This window comes from Schistocerca piceifrons, chromosome 1, assembly GCF_021461385.2.
Source record: "Schistocerca piceifrons isolate TAMUIC-IGC-003096 chromosome 1, iqSchPice1.1, whole genome shotgun sequence".
NCBI lineage: Eukaryota > Metazoa > Arthropoda > Insecta > Orthoptera > Acrididae > Schistocerca > Schistocerca piceifrons.
Genome location: NC_060138.1, coordinates 1,220,770,750 through 1,220,788,713, shown reverse-complemented (window position 1 = coordinate 1,220,788,713; position 17,964 = coordinate 1,220,770,750). Strand labels below are relative to the sequence as shown.

General features: G+C 45.9%; 2 protein-coding genes across 3 annotated transcripts in view; both read right to left on the bottom strand.

Annotated features, from left to right (window-relative positions):
• The window catches only part of LOC124781892, a 163,346-nt gene extending 155,472 nt beyond the window's left edge, over positions 1-7,874 (bottom strand). For both annotated transcript variants that reach the window (XM_047253897.1, XM_047253898.1), the window contains exon 1: positions 6,580-7,874. In XM_047253897.1, the coding sequence (XP_047109853.1) occupies positions 6,580-7,831 (1,252 nt within the window). In that variant the 5' untranslated portion in view covers positions 7,832-7,874. The remainder of the gene's footprint in view (positions 1-6,579) is intronic.
• A 19-nt stretch (positions 7,875-7,893) lies between these two features.
• Positions 7,894-17,964, bottom strand: part of LOC124779529 (formin-like protein 14) — a 189,695-nt gene continuing 179,624 nt past the window's right edge. The window contains exons 5-6 of the mRNA XM_047253717.1: positions 8,015-8,350; positions 7,894-7,965 (exon numbers count right to left, since the gene is read on the bottom strand). Coding sequence (XP_047109673.1) covers positions 7,894-7,965; positions 8,015-8,350 — 408 coding nt within the window. The remainder of the gene's footprint in view (positions 7,966-8,014; positions 8,351-17,964) is intronic.

Genomic DNA, 17,964 nt, shown 5'->3' with positions numbered 1-17,964 from the left:
CCCTCACACAACTTTGAGCACATCAGATTTTTCACATGTAAAAGTTCTGTACTCGTGTAATTTATACTTGTATACAAATAATCTTAATATTTTGTAAACCAATTGCTGTAGCAAATGGAATACACAAAACATTGAACTTTTCTAAAGAATCTGCTAGTCTTTCTGTTCTCACATATTTAGCCCTTTCGCAGTTTATCATAACTTCATTGCTTTTGTCACAAATGCGTTGTGTTGACAAACTTGTCGAAACACTTGGTAGGTATTCAAAGGTAATCGCACAACAATATATTTATCTTCTGTTGAAATAATCAGCAAAATGTTCACGAACTTGAATTGCAGCAATAGGTAACCTTCGATTAGTTGATCCAGTATCTACGAATGCACGTATTGGCTTGCACTCTTCTTCACTTTCAGAAGGTGGGTATTCTTTGTTATTACTTGATATAACGTAATTGTGTAAACAGCAAGCCGCTTTAACAATATGTTCTGCAGTTTCAACATCGGGTTCTATGGCTCTTAAAAATATGCGCCGTTTCATTGCCAACATACTAAAGGCATTTTGCACTTCACGACGTGATCGGCTAAGCCAGGCATTGATTTGATTCTTCTTTGCATTGTTGATTACTGCAGGTTTTGGATATGGTCTCAGCAAATAAATCTGAAGTGCAAAACCTTCATCACCAACGAAAACACGAGGAACAGGGATGTCTGTACCCGGTAGTGGCTTTGGAGGCAGAATACTTTTGCCCTCGATATACTCTTGATAGAAAGCTGAATTCTCAAAAATAGTGTTGTCACTGTGACGCCCATAACTTACAATGTCAACTACTGTAAACTCGGTAGTATGGATCAACGATCGCCAGGAGAGCTAGCGAAAAGAATTGTTTTTAACAGAAGTACTGGGATCCACTATCCTTCGGGCATTTTAACCTGATATGCTTTCCGTCTATGCTTCCAAGGCAGTTCGGAAACCCCCAAAGTTCTAGAAATCCTTCTTCAGATTTCTTCCACATCTCTGCTGTAGGAGTAGGCAAATACTTGGGCTGTAGAACAGTCCATATTGCCTGGCACACTTCTTTCACAATTTCTGAGACCGTTGAACATCCTAACCGAAAAGAAAAAGCTATGGTCTGCTGACTGTCGCCTGTAGCCAAATATCTGGAAAAGGTTAAAATAAATTATGCTGGTAGAACGAATGGACAAGTTAACGACCAAAGATATGTTTGTTTAAATTCAGTGACAATGTTATGAATACAATGAAACAAAACAATCTATTTAGTAGAAAGTTCAGGCTAGTGGGACATACGGAACTAGATGTTAACTGTCGTTTGCTGTAATCGTAAACACTGCAGATCAATTTATCACTCCATTCCTAATAACATTGTGGGATAGAACTTTTTTCCGCCGAACCTTTCATACGATACAGCAAAACTGAAATGGAATAATTTATATGACTTCTGTATGAAGCACAAAGAGGCCACAAATGGTAAACTTAGCTCAAATAAATGGCTAGTCTTTGCCTTGTATCGATTGGCTTTCTCCAATTCGTTGTGCACTTCTCGGTGCTCCCTTCTATCAGGAGATGCAGTTCCTCGAAACATTCTCGCGACATACGAAAATACTTGAAGAACCTATCTTCGTCAGACTCTAGTTCAATACACAGACGGTGGTATTCTCCTAAGCTTTCTCTCTTGCTATTAATGTCGTGCACCCAACATCTCCTCTTCTTGGTGCCATTTCGTATCGCTAATGCGAGGAGGAGTTCTTCCTCGTCCGAACTACTCATTTCTGCCCTTAAAAAAAAAAAAAAAAAAAAAGTACTCGCACAAAGAAGCGTGAAGCTTCCAAATCGTCTAACGCCAAGACAATCGCGCTACGCATGCAAGCTCAATAATGGGGTTCGGCCCCTTCCACAGCGTAACACAACTGACGCAGCAAGAGTCACTGCGGCCGTTGCCTGTGTGTCGTCCCTGGCCGCTGTCGGGCCCGGCAACCCGCTGCCCCGTCCGTCGCGGCGGCAGGCCGGATTCTATCTGGCCAGGCAGCGCTGGCTACCACAACGCTGCAGTGATGTAATGTATAGTACATCAGCCTAGTAAGCAGGAGACCTGGGTTCAAGTCCTGGCTCTGGCACGTATTTTAATTCATTCCTTCAGCTTCTATCATTATCCAGTATAATTATATCACTTCGGCAATTACTGGTAATGCCTCACCGCTTTTGCTGCTTAATCACATTATTTCTTCTCTTTTTTTCCATGTACTACGACGTCCAATATCTTCGTCTCTGCAAACTGACAATGTCATGCTGTTACACTACAATGATTAGATATCAAACCTCGTAAAATTTGCAGCTAGTTTGTTTGAACTACTCTTATTGGAAGTCCTAATACAGATGATGTGGTTGAGGCCTTGATATTAAGCGAATATTCCAGTTGAGGTAGTTTCATGGACCAGTATAATCTCTAACGTCATTTCCAGTGGCCCACTAAATTTCGGAACACGACAACATCTAAATATTCATACGGTATAGAGAATAGCATCACTTTAATACGTGGAGTGGCATTTGTTTAGTATTTGAGCAATGGAGGGTGTCCATATAAAGTCTTATGTTAGGCGTATAATGATAGCTCTTTGTGTCTGAAAAGTGGAGAAAGTCGAATTTTCGTAGCGATTTTATCTTACGATAAACATGTATATTAATGTGTCAGACAGATACGTCAGATGCATCAATATTTAATTTGTTCTTGCAAAGTGTGAGACGTCTTGCAATGTGAGATAGCGACTCATTGTCTTCGGAAATGTCATAACTCACGCTATTACCGTATTTCAGGTTGTGTGTTTGCAAGCTGTAGGATACATGTTCTTATTCTTTCTTTCTTTGCCTAACAAGACGATTGTGTTGTGTGTCTTTGTGGTGCTGTAGTTGGTTACAGTTTTTTTTTTTTTTTTTTTTTTTTGTATAATGTTTCTAGCGCATAACACGATGCATTTACTTTTACAGTGCAGCACTCTGCTGGTGATGGTAGCAAGCAGGATATGGAAGTGAACTTACTTTTAATTGCGTTTTCAGAGCTTTTGGGAAAGTATTTGAGGTAAAAAAACGCATTTTCAACAAAAACGAATTTCTGTTTCGTTATTTAAATTTTATTAGCAAATGCTGGTTTTTAATTGTTTATAGAGAAATATTATATCTACTCAATCCGGTATTTCTTGGTGAATGATATAGAGCTTCAAATGAGAATTATGAATGTGACAGTTGAAATGTCCAAACGACGTCCTCCCATCCACCTCCTTCCCTCCACCTTCCCTCCACCTGCTTCCCTCGCCTTCTGTCCTACGCTTCAGAAATCCCAACGGTCCCTCCAAATCTACCTCAGCCACTTTACCTCCTGGTCTAACCAATGGCTACTTAAGATTAATCCCTCCAAAAGGCAGGCAATAATTATAGGACACACTACCCGCACCTTTCAGCTAACTACCATACTAAAATTTCCTGAAGTATTTACTCCACAGTAACAAAAGTACGCAATGATGACCACGTTTCCTTTCTACTATAGTTATTTTTTACTCGTCGTTGTAGCTACTGACTAACAACGAGAACTGTTTCTCCATTTACTCCAGTTATTGCTTCTCACCGCTTGGTTCATCTCGTGTTTGCTCGGCCGTATTCCTGTTACCACGCTATTGAACTCTCTACACCCGTTCAGCGGCGTGTTTTAAACTTACGGTATCATACAAATGGTATGCAGCCTGCTAGGTAGAATTCTATTACGAGTGGTACTTGCGACCTGCAAATCTCTCGGTACTCGTCGTTTTACTGTAGTACAATGGTGCCCATACTTCCCTTTCTCTATAGTCACTTTCCGACACTTAATATCCGCCAATGATTGAGAATTGTCTCTTCACTTACACCAGTTCCATGATGCGCTTCGTACATTGTTTTTACTGACAAGTTCCCTACTAATATGCTATTGAGTTCACTACAGCTGTTAGGAGATTAATCCACAAATTTCCCACCCATAGCGTCACTTGTCTTTGATATTAACTCATTTTATTTATCATTAGGTTTTTATAGGTTACTTATTCTGCTGCTTATGCGCAACTACATTTTCGTTTATGCTGTATGACAATTATAGTTGTGTAAGGTTTTGTTTTATTATTTTATCGTTGTTTTACCCTCACCCTGAGACCAACCTCAAGACATGCCAGTCATTAGCTAATTAGCACCAGTTCTCACTGGTGGCTGCACTTTTTGTTTCACTTTCTTGCACCATATTTGTTCGATCACCCAAAATCATTACTAGGGAGAAAGATGACCTGGAACAAAGTCCGACGAAATCTTCGACGCCGTTTATCTGTGCAAGTGGGAATTTGGTTTCTGAGTGAACTGGAATCACTACTTTTGGATCCTCTGTTTTTCATTTCTTCATTTGAGGACTTGTTCGTATGTAAACCCACAGAACATGGGCCATTATCCATCAGACTATTTCCATCAGTACTTTGGAGAATCGTTGAATAATCTCAAGATTGGTGTAGAGTGCACAATGTCTGGTGTCCGCACCGTGAAACGATTCTTTCACCAAATTCTTTATCCTAACCAGTACGTTCAGAAAGTGTTTAAATCTGTACGTGAATCAACTCACAGATGATCAACGAATGTATGGATATTTTCAGCAAGACAGAGCAACAGCACATACAACCTTGACAACCTTGTCACAAGTGTGTGAGGTGGATGACGAGGAGAGAACAGTTAGCGTAGGCAGAATAACCTCCTAGACACCTCGCTAGTCTCATCTCTTTCCCTGTGATTTATATCTGTGGGGTAAATTGAAGGGTCAGGGATCCTCAGATAATCTTCACACACTGGAAGACCCCTGAAAATGTAATAGCTGCTATTCCTCCGGCAGAGCTGCTAAATCGAACACAGCGCTGCATCAATATCAATGGCGGCCATTTGCCCACGTAAGTAATTCTACATCCTTATTTAATTTGTGAACTTCATATATATATCAAAAAAAGTTTTGCATCACCCCGGTTCCCAGAACTCCTGAAGATAGACGCTGACTGTAGATATTGTACCACAGAGCAGTCCCTTTGACTGTTCAGAAATGCCACTAAATCCGCCCAAAGATTTAAACAACCATGCATGCCAGCGCCTGTTAGATGAAGGGGCTCCGACAGCCGATCAGTTCCACAAGGAGGTGCACGGTTCATGTTGTCTGCAGTTCAACCAAGCCCAGACGGTCAATACCCCAGTTCGATCGCGTCCGCATTGTTACTTTGTGCCAGGAAGGGCTCCCAACAAGGGAAGTGTCCAGGCGTCTCGGAGTGAACCAAAGCGATGTTGTTCGGACATGGAGGAGACACAGAGAGACAGGAACTGTCCATGACATGCCTCGTTCAGTCAGCCAAAGGGCTACTGCTATAGCGGATGACCGCTACCTACGGATTATGGCTCGGAGGAACCCTGACAGCAACGCCACAATGTTGAATAATCCTTTTCGTTCAGCCACAGGACGTCGTGTTACAACTCAAACTGTGCGCAATAGGCTACGTGATGCGCAAGTTCACTCCCGACGTCCATGGCGAGGTCCATCTATGCAATCACGACACCATGCAGCGCGGTACAGATGGGCCCAACAACATGCCGACTGGACCGCTCAGGATTGGCATCACGTTCTCAACCATACAATCGTCGGAGACGTGTCTGGAGGTAACCCGGTCAGGCTGAACGCCTTAGACACACTGTCCAGCGAGTGCAGCAAGGTGGAGTTTCCCTGCTGTTTTGGGGTAGCATTACATGGGGCCGACGTACGCCGTTGGTGGTCATGGAATGCGCCCTAACGGCTGTGCGATACGTGAACGCCATCCTGCGACCGATAGTACAGCCATATCGGCAGCACATTGGCGAGGCATTCGTCTTCATGGACGACAATTCGCGCTGCCATCGTTCACATCTTGTGAGTGACTTTCTTCAGGATAACGACATCTCTCGACTAGAGTGGCCAGACATGAACCCTATCGAACATACGTAGGATAGATTGAAAAGGGCTGTTCATGGACGACCTGACCCACCAACCACTCTGAGGGATATGCGCCGAATCGCCGTTAAGGAGCGGAACAATCTGGACCAACAGTGCCTTGATGAACCTGTGGATAGTATGCCACGACGAATACAGGCACTCATCAATGCAAGAGGACGTGCTACTGGGTATTAGAGGTACCGATGTGTACAGCAATCTGGGCCACCACCTCTGAAGGTCTCGCTGTATGGTGGTACAACATGCAATGTGTGGTTTTCATGAGCAATAAAAAGGGCGGAAATGATGTTTGTGTTGACCTCTATTCCAGTTATCTGTACAGGTTCCGGAACTCTCGGAACCGAGGTGATGCAAAACTTTTTTTGATGTGTTTATATACATAGGGACTTATTCATTCCAGAACACATGATGATGTGGTGAGGACAAAATGTTGAAACTGCAATCTTGATGTATAACAACGAAGGCTTCTGGTATGGCCAAAGTGGAATGACAACTTTCATTAATAAGTTATATCCTCCTCTGAATAAAGGCCACTTACCTATAGGTGGAGATGATTTGCTTTGCTGGTTCCAGTACTGCTCATGGTAACCGTGAGGATGACTTGAATACAGATTCCCTGTAACAGGAGACAGAGTCTTGTCATGCTGGTCCGGAGGTGGTGTCGGCATAGCCAGTAGGTGCGACAACAGCGTCTGGTTTGACGATTCCATATGCTGCTGTGGTGACTGTAGAGATGGTGGCAGAGGCGGTGGTAAAGGTGGTGGCCGTAAGCGTGGAGTCTGCAATGGTGGAGGTACCCAGAAGTTCAGAAAATTGGGCAGGCCATTGGCCAAGCTAGAGGCTTCACGATCATCCCTTCTGTAGCACGGATTGTACTCGTCCCTAAATGCTTCACGAGAGGCGTGATGTGTGCCTCCACGATTTGCAAACGGTGTGTCCAAAGAAGCATTCTTATACGACTCTGTGACATAAGGCTGCGGTCTACAGTGAGCAGTGGAATGTTCGGTCATTCTTCGTGAATGTGGTCGATGTTGCTGTGCCCTGTGGGGCGATTTTCCATGGGTGGGTGGCACATCAGTTAGGGGCATGTGGGGAAGTGGGGTCATAGGTGGGTAAGGACGGTGGGTAGGTATGTGGGAATGAGAACTGTGATGTGTAGGCATACGATGCTGGGACACATGAGGTGGTGCCTCGTGTCTTGGCACCTGCGGTTGGGTCAAATGGTGCAGAGGCATGAGGGAGTGGTTATTGTTAGCTGGAGACACAGTGTGAGATGGAGGAAAATGATGCACCGGCATAAAGGGCTGTGACACAGCAGCCGGAGTCGAGTTAAATGGAGTCACGGTGCGCAGCTGCGACACTTGGACTTCATTCGGGTAAGTCGGTGGAACAGTTTGTGTATGTTCTCGGGGATGGGACATGTGAGGTTGAGAAACATTTGATGGAGGAACATTTAGTAGGAAGCCATTTGTAGTATGCTCAAATGCAGCATGTCCGAGAAGTGATAGTATGTTTGAGGGTATGCTAGGTGTCTGAGATATTGGTGGAGGTGGGACTGAGAAGTCAACTTGAAAGTTGTACGGTAAACTGGGAGGTGCAGCACTTTGCTTCTCGCGCGGTGGACTCCGCTCCCGGACGTTTCCGCTGTGAGTCGGGAGTGCATTGTCTTTGCAGTTGGGAGGCGGTGGGGGATACGGAGTCGGTGCGTTGGCGGCCAGTGGCCGTTCGGTGGCGCCAGTGCGCTGCTGCTGCCGGTCCTCCAGCGAGGGAGGGTGGGCGCTGGCTGTCATCTCGCGAGGCGGCAGGACGGTGGGCGGGCCGTAGCGCACGGCCGGCGGCGGCGGCAGCCGGTTCAGTTGTCTGCCGCCAGTCGTAGGCGGCGGCGGCGGCGGCGGCTTTGGTGGTGGCGGCGGCGGCGGCTGCGCTGGCGGGGGCGGCGGAGGAACCGTCAGCAACATGTGCACAGTACGCGCGTGCTCGTCCGCCGGCGCAGGGGGTGGCGGTGGCGCTGACGGCGGCGGCGGCGGCGGCGGCGGCGGCGGCAGCGGCAGCGTCACGGCAATCGAGTAGTGCGTGCCTCGCTCCTGCTGCGGCTGCGGCTGCGGCGTGAGAGGCGGCGGGGGCGGTGGGGCACAGGCAGAGGCGGCCGCTGCGGCTGTCTTGCAGGAAGCGGCTCCGTGGCGCGGGGGCGTCATCGGCGGCGTAATGGGCGCGTCTGCCGGGTTGACGCGGTACTTGGCGTGTGTTGGCGGCGGCGGCGGCTGTTCCACCTTGCTGTGTTGGTCCTCCTCATCGCTGGGCGGCTCCTCCTGCCAACCCAGCAGAGAGGCGGAACTCGGTTACTTATTCCACAGAACATACACTGACGAGTCAAAACATTATGACCACTGAAGCTGTATGCTGCACGGTGGCGCCGAGAGCACGCGGCTCGATAAGAGAAGTGTATGGGCGGAGCAGAGACGAACGGGGAGTAATTCTAGCGGCGGTAAGTGGCGCAAATGCGAAGATTCGCAGACTTTGGCGACTTTGAGCACAGCCGGATTGTTGTGGCCCAGTGCCTGGGAGCGAGCATCTCGGAAACGGCGAAGGTGGTCGGCTGTTCGAATGCTACTCTCTTCAGCATCTATGGAAAGTAGTTGAAGAATGCCGAAACCACTAAAGAAGTTGGGCATCCATACCTCATCACAAAACATAGGGCTCGGAAGCTTGCCCGCTCTCTAAAGCAAGATAGGCGGTGACCTGTGGCAGATCTGACGTCAGAGTAGAGTGCCGGCGCAGGCACAAGTGTTTTGGAACACACCGTCCAGCTCGCAGTGTTGAACACGGTGTTCCACAGCAGAGGACCGCACCTGTTCCCGTGCTGAGCGAACAACATCGTCATTTACAATTACAGTAGGCACGGAATCATCGAGATTGGACTGCGGACCAATGGAACCGTGTCGCCTGGTCGGATGCACCCCGTTTATTGTTAAACCAGGTCGGTGGTCGTGTCCAGATACTTCACGATCCACGTGAACGACTGATCGAAACGTGCAGCGCGCCAAAGACGCTGGCAGGTGGGAGCAGTATTATGTTACGGAGGACATTCACCTGCCTTCCGTGGGACCTGCGATAGTAACCGAAAGCACCATGATAGCTGTGGACTACGTGAACATTATTCAAGATTTATGCTCGATGTCTTTCTCAACAGCGGTAGCATCTTCCATCAGAATAACTGTCCGTGTCACAAGATCATAATCGTGCTGCAGTGGTTTGAGAAGCACGATAGTGAACTCACGTTGATGTCTTGGCCACCAAATTCGGCTTATCTGAAACCGATGAAACACACCTGGGACGCTATCGGCCGCCATCTCCGCGCGCACAAACCGACTACCCGTAAATTGCGGGGAGTGTGTGACCTGTGCGTAGGCACCTGATGCCACGAACCTCTGTCAAGTACTTGTAGAATCCATGACACGCAGAATCACTGCTGAATTGCGTTCCAGAGGTGGACCAACACGCTTTTGAGTAGATCATCTTAATGTTTTGGCTCATCAGTGTATTCACGATAAACGTTACGATGTGGAACACGTCAACAGGAAAAAATCTAGAACACATAAAAAGTCTACTCTCTAAAAATTACAGGGCTATTACAAATGACTGAAGCGATTTTATAAATTCACTGTAGCTCCATTCATTGACATATGGTCACGACACACTACAGATACGTAGAAAAACTCATAAAGTTTTGTTCGGCTGAAGCCGGACTTCAGGTTTCTGCCGCCAGAGCGCTCGAGAGCGCAGTGAGACAAAATGGCGACAGGAGCCGAGAAAGCGTATGTCGTGCTTGAAATGCACTCACATCAGTCAGTCATAACAGTGCAACGACACTTCAGGACGAAGTTCAACAAAGATCCACCAACTGCTAACTCCATTCGGCGATGGTATGCGCAGTTTAAAGCTTCTGGGTGCCTCTGTAAGGGGAAATCAACGGGTCCACCTGCAGTGAGCGAAGAAACGGTTGAACGCGTGCGGGCAAGTTTCACGCGTAGCCCGCGGAAGTCGACGAATAAAGCAAGCAGGGAGCTAAACGTACCACATCCGACGGTTTGGAAAATCTTACGGAAAAGGCTAAAGCAGAAGCATTTCTTAAACAGGAGACTGGAAAACCGATGGATCGGTCGTGGTGGAGATCATGATCAACAATTCATGTCATGGCCTCCACGCTCTCCCGACTTAACCCCATGCGATTTCTTTCTGTGGGGTTATGTGAAAGATTCAGTGTTTAAACCTCCTGTACCAAGAAACGTGCCAGAACTGCGAGCTCGCATCAACGATGCTTTCGAACTCATTGATGGGGACATGCTGCGCCGAGTGTGGGAGGAACTCGATTATCGGCTTGATGTCTGCTGAATCACTAAAGGGGCACATATCGAACATTTGTGAATGCCTAAACAAACTTTTTGGGTTTTTGTATGTGTGTGCAAAGCATTGTGAAAATACCTCAAATAATAAAGTTGTTGTAGAGCCGTGAAATCGCTTCAATCATTTGTAATAACCCTGTACTTACTATTTCTTTTCAAGAATTCCTCTGTGGGACAGATGGATTTGTCACGCAGAAACGTCTTTTGATTCATTTTGAAAGATTTTCTGCTATACGTTCAGACATTGTTTGTCCGTGGGTACGTTGTCAAAGAGTTTTCACGTCTATCTGTGCCAACGATGGATTCGTTAAAGGGTAATGCACATTATTTTTCCGCCTAGTGTTTTACTTGTGAATGTTTCTGTTACTCTCAAACTCATATGGACCGTTAGTAACGACTTTCATACGTGAATGTACAGTGGAACCTCACTAATCCGACCCGTACTGGACCAGGAGCGTGGTCGGAACCCAAAAGAGATCGGATTAGCAGAGGAACACTGTTACTGGTCCATAATATCCCATTACAACTGATAATACTGTCTGGAATACCATTACATGTTAAAACAGTAACAAATAGAAAAGAAAACGCAGACTACGATCGATATTGATTTTGACATCTTGGGTTGTCGTGTGTTCTACCGGATATCAGCGTCGTACTTGCACGATATTTCGGTCACGTAGCTCGTGACCTTCATCAGGTGCAACCTGAGACTCTGTATGTTCCCTCTGCGGTCCGCGACCACCAGTCCCACTTCTGGGTGTTCCATCTTCGGTCTGGTGCGCCTGGCAGTCCGTCAGAGGCTCGTTTTCCATCTCCATGTCTCTGGTTCTTCTGTTTGTGTAGTGTTGCAGCTGGCCCCGTTACTCCTTTAACAATTCCAGAGCCGGATCCCAGGCTCTGCTTAGCTGGTACCCTGTGTCACGGTTCATAAGATCGTCAGCCATTTAAATTTCTATCGATTCTCTTATAACACTGTCCCAAAATCTGGGTGTTTGTGCTAGAATCTTGGTGTCCTCATACTTCATGGCATGATCTAGTTCTAGACAGTGTTCAGCAATGGCTGACTTAGTCACCTGTCTTAATCTAGTGTGCCTCTGATGTTCTTTGCACCTGATCTCCACAGTTCTTGTCTGGCCAATGTAGGACATGCCACATTGGCAAGGTATATTGTAAATCCCTGGTTTTCGTAACCCCAGGTCGTCTTTGACACTCCCCAGCAGTCCCCCGATCTTGTTGGATGGACAGAAAACACACTTGATATTGTGTTTACGGAGGATCCTACTGATTTTGGCAGAAATAGAGCCAGCATAGGGCAGATATGCCGCCTTATTTGTTTCATCTTGGTCTTCTTCAGGAACCTGTGGTATAGTGGCTGGTAGGAGTGCCCTCTCAATTTGTCTGTCCGTGTATCCATTCTTGGAGAAAACCGTTTTGAGACGTTCTATCTCTATAGGTGGATTCTCTTGGTCTGACAGGGCACGTGCTCTGTGGACCAAAGTCTTCAGTACCCCATTCTTCTGTGCAGGGTGGTGACAGCTGCTGGCCTGCAGATATAAATCAGTGTGTGTTGGTTTTCGGTACACACTGTGGCCAATTGATCCATCTGCTTTCCTCTGGACTAGTACATCCAGAAATGGCAGCTGGCCATTCTTCTCCAGTTCCATGGTGAACTTGATATTAGGGTGGCATGAGTTAAGATGTTCAAGAAACTCATTGAGCCTGTCCATCCCATGTGGCCAGATCACGAAGGTGTCATCCACATACCTAAAGAAGCATGTGGGTTTAAATGTGGCTGTCTCCAATGCCCTCTCCTCAAAACTCTCCATAAACATGTTGGCAACCACAGGGGACAGTGGGCTGCCCATAGCTACACCTTCAGTTTGCTAAAGCCGGGAAGCCTGAAGAGATACTGATTTTGCTGCGATGTTCCGGTATTTCCTAATCCACAAAATGTCTATTGCGGTAAACGTAGAGCTTTGTTCGATGAATTGAAGGGCTATATGACATGCATTTGTGTGTGATGCTCGAGCTGTAGGTTCGTTACTTTTCTTGTCGTCGTCATCTTTTTCGGTCTCATCGGTTTTCGAATACCAGCGTCAGTGAGTTGTGCAGTGAACGTCAGCTGTATTGATCCACTCACTCAAATCACTGAGCGCAACATGTGTACCTATAGTTGGTAACACAATTTATTTTCACACACTTCAATATGTAATAGGAACACTGTCACTAATCTGTAAAACAAAGAGTGCACAATAACAGCTGCTGATCGACTTACAAACAAGTCGTTTCGTGCTAAAACTGATCGAACTATTGTATCTAGCAACGGTCAACTGCCTACCGATCCATATCGCAGACGATGAGTCACGGACAAGTCCAGATCTGAATGTAGCAGCGGCCCTTGTAGGTAAACAAAACCGCAAATGGGCTCGTCGTGCTACACGGGGAGACGGACCATTCGAGGTCGGAGTAGTGACGTTCCACTGTGCAGGATGATCCTTATTAATGTTTTAAAACCCCAACACGACACTGAGACAAGTAATTTAACAAAGGACACACGGGGCCGCAAATGTCAGAAAATACCCGAAAAGTGAATGACAAATGTTGAACATGGGTCGGCAGCAGCACGTGCGGCTGTTGAGCGTATTTGTCTGTCCCTCCTGATCTTCCCAACCGAAGTCAAGTATTCACCTCAGTGTGGCTCCGGGCCTACATGCACGACGATAGTGCGTATGCGCTAACGGTTCATATCTTGCATGTGACAGGAAGAATTTTTCTTTCATTGTGTTACACGGTTATGTGTTTGCATTGCGGTAATACCATACTTATTATTTCATTTACGGGTGTTCCGGACCCCGCTGGCTTATTTCAAAGTACAGTACGACAAAAAACTAGTTTTGCGTCATAAGTATATGAGCATAGGATTTCGAATTGCGTCCCTACCACTAAATGATCTACATTTTCTTTACTAAATAAAGTACGTAAACAAAAAAGAAGGGACAAAAGGAAAGAAACACAAAATAAAACAGCTTTTGCTTGGTTACAGCATTGACAGTAATTTTGTATCTTCTACGTTTACATTTTCTGTATCCAGAAAGGCCCGTACAGGACCTGCAACATGCGGTCGTGCATTATCCTGCTGAAATGTAGGGTTTTGCGGGGATCGAATGAAGGGTAGAGCCACGGGTCGTAACACATCTGAAATGTAACGTTCACTGTTCAAAGTGCCGTCAATGCGAACAAGAGGTAACCGGGACGTGTAACCAATGGCATCCCATACCATCACGCCGGCTGATACGCAGTACGGCGACGATGAATACACGCTTCCAATGTGCGTTCACCACGATGTCGCCAAACACGGATGCGACCATCATGATGCTGCAAACAGAACCTGGATTCATCCGAAAACATGACGTTTTGCCATTCGTGCACCCAGGTTCATCGTTGAGCACACCATCGCAGGCGCTCCTGTCTGTGATGCAGCGTCAAGGGTAACCGCAGGCATGGTCTCCGCGCTGATAGTCCATGCTGCTGCAAATGTCGTCGAACTGTTCGTGCAGATGATTATTGTCTTGCAGACGTCCCCATCTGTTGACTCAGCGATCGAGACGTGGCTGCATGATCCGTTATAGCCATGCGGATAAGATGCTTGTCATCTCGATTGCTAGTGATACGAGGCCGTTGGCATCCAGCACGGCGTTCCGTATTACCCTCTTGAACCCACCGATTCCATATTCTGCTAACAGTCAACGTGAGCAGCAATGTCGCATACGATAAACCGCAACCAAAGCCGGAAACGTGATGGCACGCATTTCTCCTCCTTACACGAGGCATCACAACAACGTTTCACCAGGCAACGCCGGTCAACTGCTGTTTGTGTATGAGAAATCGGTTGGAAAGTTTCCTCATGTCAGCACGTTGTAGGTGTTGCCACCGGCGCCAACCTTGTGTGAATGCTCTGGAAAGCTAATAATTTGCTTATCACAGGATCTTCTCCCTGTAGGTTAAATTTTGTGTCTGTAGCACGTGATCTTCGTGGTGTAGCAATTTTAACGGCCAGTAGTGTATTTTATTTTCCATATCGGAGTCTAAATCGAAACTTAGGTTAAGTAACAGATTCGATGTACTTGTTCTAAAACTAATTTATCTACAACAGTTTTGATCTGACTGGATACGTTGATAGGAATCCCATTATTTTAGTTTTATTACTACACACTTTTAAATTGTAATCCCTGTATGTTTTGTTCAGCTAGTGTAGGGATCTTTGATCTATATGATTCTTTTGAATAATAACGATATCAAGTACTAACATAAGAGCGAAAAAAATTGTTAGCATAATTGATTCGAAAGCATTCAGTTGTATTAACACAACAGTCTCCATCCGCTTCCCACTCCCCCCTCCCCCCCCCCTTCCCTCACAACTCTCTCTCTCTCTTTTCCCTGTGACGCTCATGAATGATTGTTTTCTTAGCATTTCCTGTGAAAATATCATTATGTTCTGAAAAGCGAATGTATCTGTCAGTTGCCTCGACTTCGGCTGTTGCAGAATGAGTCAATTTCCTTGCCTAGTTGTCAATTTTTTAGTAGATATTACCCTGTGAAATTTTACCCTGCATTATAGTTTACATTTTCAAATAATTTTGCGGGCGAAGTAGTTAAGGTAGGCATATATATACGTATACTCCTGTACTCATATTTATGAAATAAAAAAAGAAACCATCAGAGTTAATTCCTACTAACAAATTTCCGCGGAATATTTCCTTTCCATTGCTTCGAAGAAGTGTGGTAAATCCCCTGATATTCTAGCTTTTGATGGAGGATATCGTGGATGTAGAATATCAAAAAAATGGTTCAAATGGCTCTGAGCACTATGGGACTCAACTGCTGAGGTCATAAGTCCCCTAGAACTTAGAACTACTTAAACCTAACTAACCTAAGGACAACACACACATCCATGGCGACTGCTACGGTCGCAGGTTCGAATCCTGCCTCGGGCATGGATGTGTGTGATGTCCTTAGGTTAGTTAGGTTTAAGTAGGTCTAAGTTCTAGGGGACTGATGACCACAGATGTTAAGTCCCATAGTGCTCAGAGCCATTTGAACCATTTTGAACACATCCATGCCCGAGGCAGGATTCGAACCTGCGACCGTAGCGGTCGCGCGGTTCCAGACTGTAGCGCCAGAACCGCTCGGCCACCAACGGCCGGCCTGTAGAATATCGTAACACTGTTATGTATCCTTGGTGTGTGAGTACTGGAATAACCTCAGTGTGTGTCTGTGTACTAAGAAATTCCCGATGCACACATTTAAGCGGGAAGGATTACCCAGTGCTGAAAAGCATGAGATACTGTCATGTGAGTTTAGCTGTAGATCACAGAAACTTGATACCACATAAAAAATGTATGTAAGAGAGTGTTTCTCCATCTTTTCATCTGTCTACCAACGAAACTGCCACGAACTGCTGCAGAAGATGGCCATTACCTTTATGAACATGACGATGTGTGGTGTTACTGTTGCAGTCGAACAAAAACATCTTGTAGTCGCAAATTTCTGTATAGCGGTAGGTGGTAGTGTCGTGACAAATACTAAAAATCCCTACCGATGGGATGTGAGCATAGGGGTGGGCGTGCGTTTAAAGTTAAGTTTTTTTATGTTTTTCGTGAATAACTCGTAAATCGCGGCTGTTTCCCAGTACAAAATTAAACTACATTAAACTTGATACAGTAAATGTCGTACTCGTTTTTGCTCTAGGACTAATCGTTTCTAAATTGCAGGGTTGGAAAAACATTTTCGGTAGACGACGGGGTTTTCGAGTTATTTAAGGAAAACATAAAAAGAGACATTTAAACGTGCCCCCCCACCCCTATGCTTATGCTTACACCCCGCCGTTCGGGATGTTTAGTGTATTGTTCATGAGACTCCTTCCTATCACCGCAGAAAAATTTGCGATTACACCATTTTTGTCCCCCTATTCGACCTTTCTTCGTCTTCGTTGACTGGGCTCTACCTATTTACAAATCTTTCCTGACGAGATTTTGTCATGTACGTCAGTTTTGTCTGATGTGCTTATTTTGCTGAAGTTCACATAATTTTTCATCTATCTAACTGTACTGCTTGACGGCATAAACACTGAACTAATTGCAGGTTCATAACCAGAAAGAATGCGCTAGGTAGACTGTCTTCAAAATGTAGCCCATGTTTTCATCAAGTTTTCTTTCCTCTACCGTGTCCTCTACTCTGATGTTAGTTGTACGAGATTATTCACCAAAGGGGACATAATTAAAACTAAATGACGGCATTAGGAGTTATTCACAGTCTAAATATGTCACTGAATGAGATTTTCACTCTGCAGCGGAGTGTGCGCTGATATGAAACTTCCTGGAAGATTAAAACTGTGTGCCCGACCGAGACTCGAACTCGGGACCTTTGCCTGTCGCGGGCAAGTGCTCTACCATCTGAGCTACCATAGCACGACTCACGCCCGGTACTCACAGCTTCTGTAAAGTTTGGAAGGTAGGAGACGAGATAATGGCAGAAGTAAAGCTGTGTGTACCGGGCGTGAGTCGTGCTTCGGTAGCTCAGATGGTAGAGCAGTTGCCCGCGAAAGGCAAAGGTCCCGAGTTCGAGTCTCGGTCGGGCGCACAGTTTTAATCTGCCAGGAAGTTAAATATGTCACTGTTACAGCGTGAGTGTGTCAAGGCAGCCGCGCGGAGTGGCCGCGTGGTTTGAGGCGCCATGTCACGGACTGCGCGGTCACTCCCACCGGAGGTTCGAGTCCTACCTCCGGCATGGGTGTGTGTGTTGTTCTTAGCATAAGTTAGTCTAAGTAGTGTGTAAGACTAGGGACTGAAGACCTAAGCAGTTTAGTCCCTTAGGAATTCACACACATATGAACATCTGTCAAGGCAAAAGGATTATTCAGATGGTTCAAATGGCTCTGAGCACTATGGGACTTAACATCTGAGGTCATCAGTTCCCTAGAACTTAGAACTACTTAAACCTAACTAACCTAAGGACATCACACACGTCCATGCCGGAGGCAGGATTCGAACCTGAAACCGTATCGGTTGCGCGGTTCCAGACAGGAGCGCCTAGAACCGCTCTGCCACACAGGCCGGTCCGGCTGGCTCAAAATGATTGTGTTGTCTGCATTGTGTAATTAACAATCGATGTTTTAAAAGGTTTTCAGCGTAGCTGTTTTTCGCACAAAATACCGTGGCCGGTAGATGTCAGTCGGCAGGGCACGTTTGGGGAGAGCGGCAGTGATTGGGGTTAGGCCGGTATTACACTATCAAATTTCTTTGTCAAATATCTTTGTCCAATATCTTTGTCAAAGATATTTGATGGTGTAATAGGGAACTTTGTCAAATGTCGTCCAATATTTGATCAAATCTAGGGCCTCGCCGTAGATTTGATCAAAGAAGTCGCTTGTCTTCTGTTCACTGCAATGTGACATGTTACCACATGGAGCGCTCGCATCGCTGCATTCTGTCGTCTGTAGTGTTTTTATAAACATTGCCAGT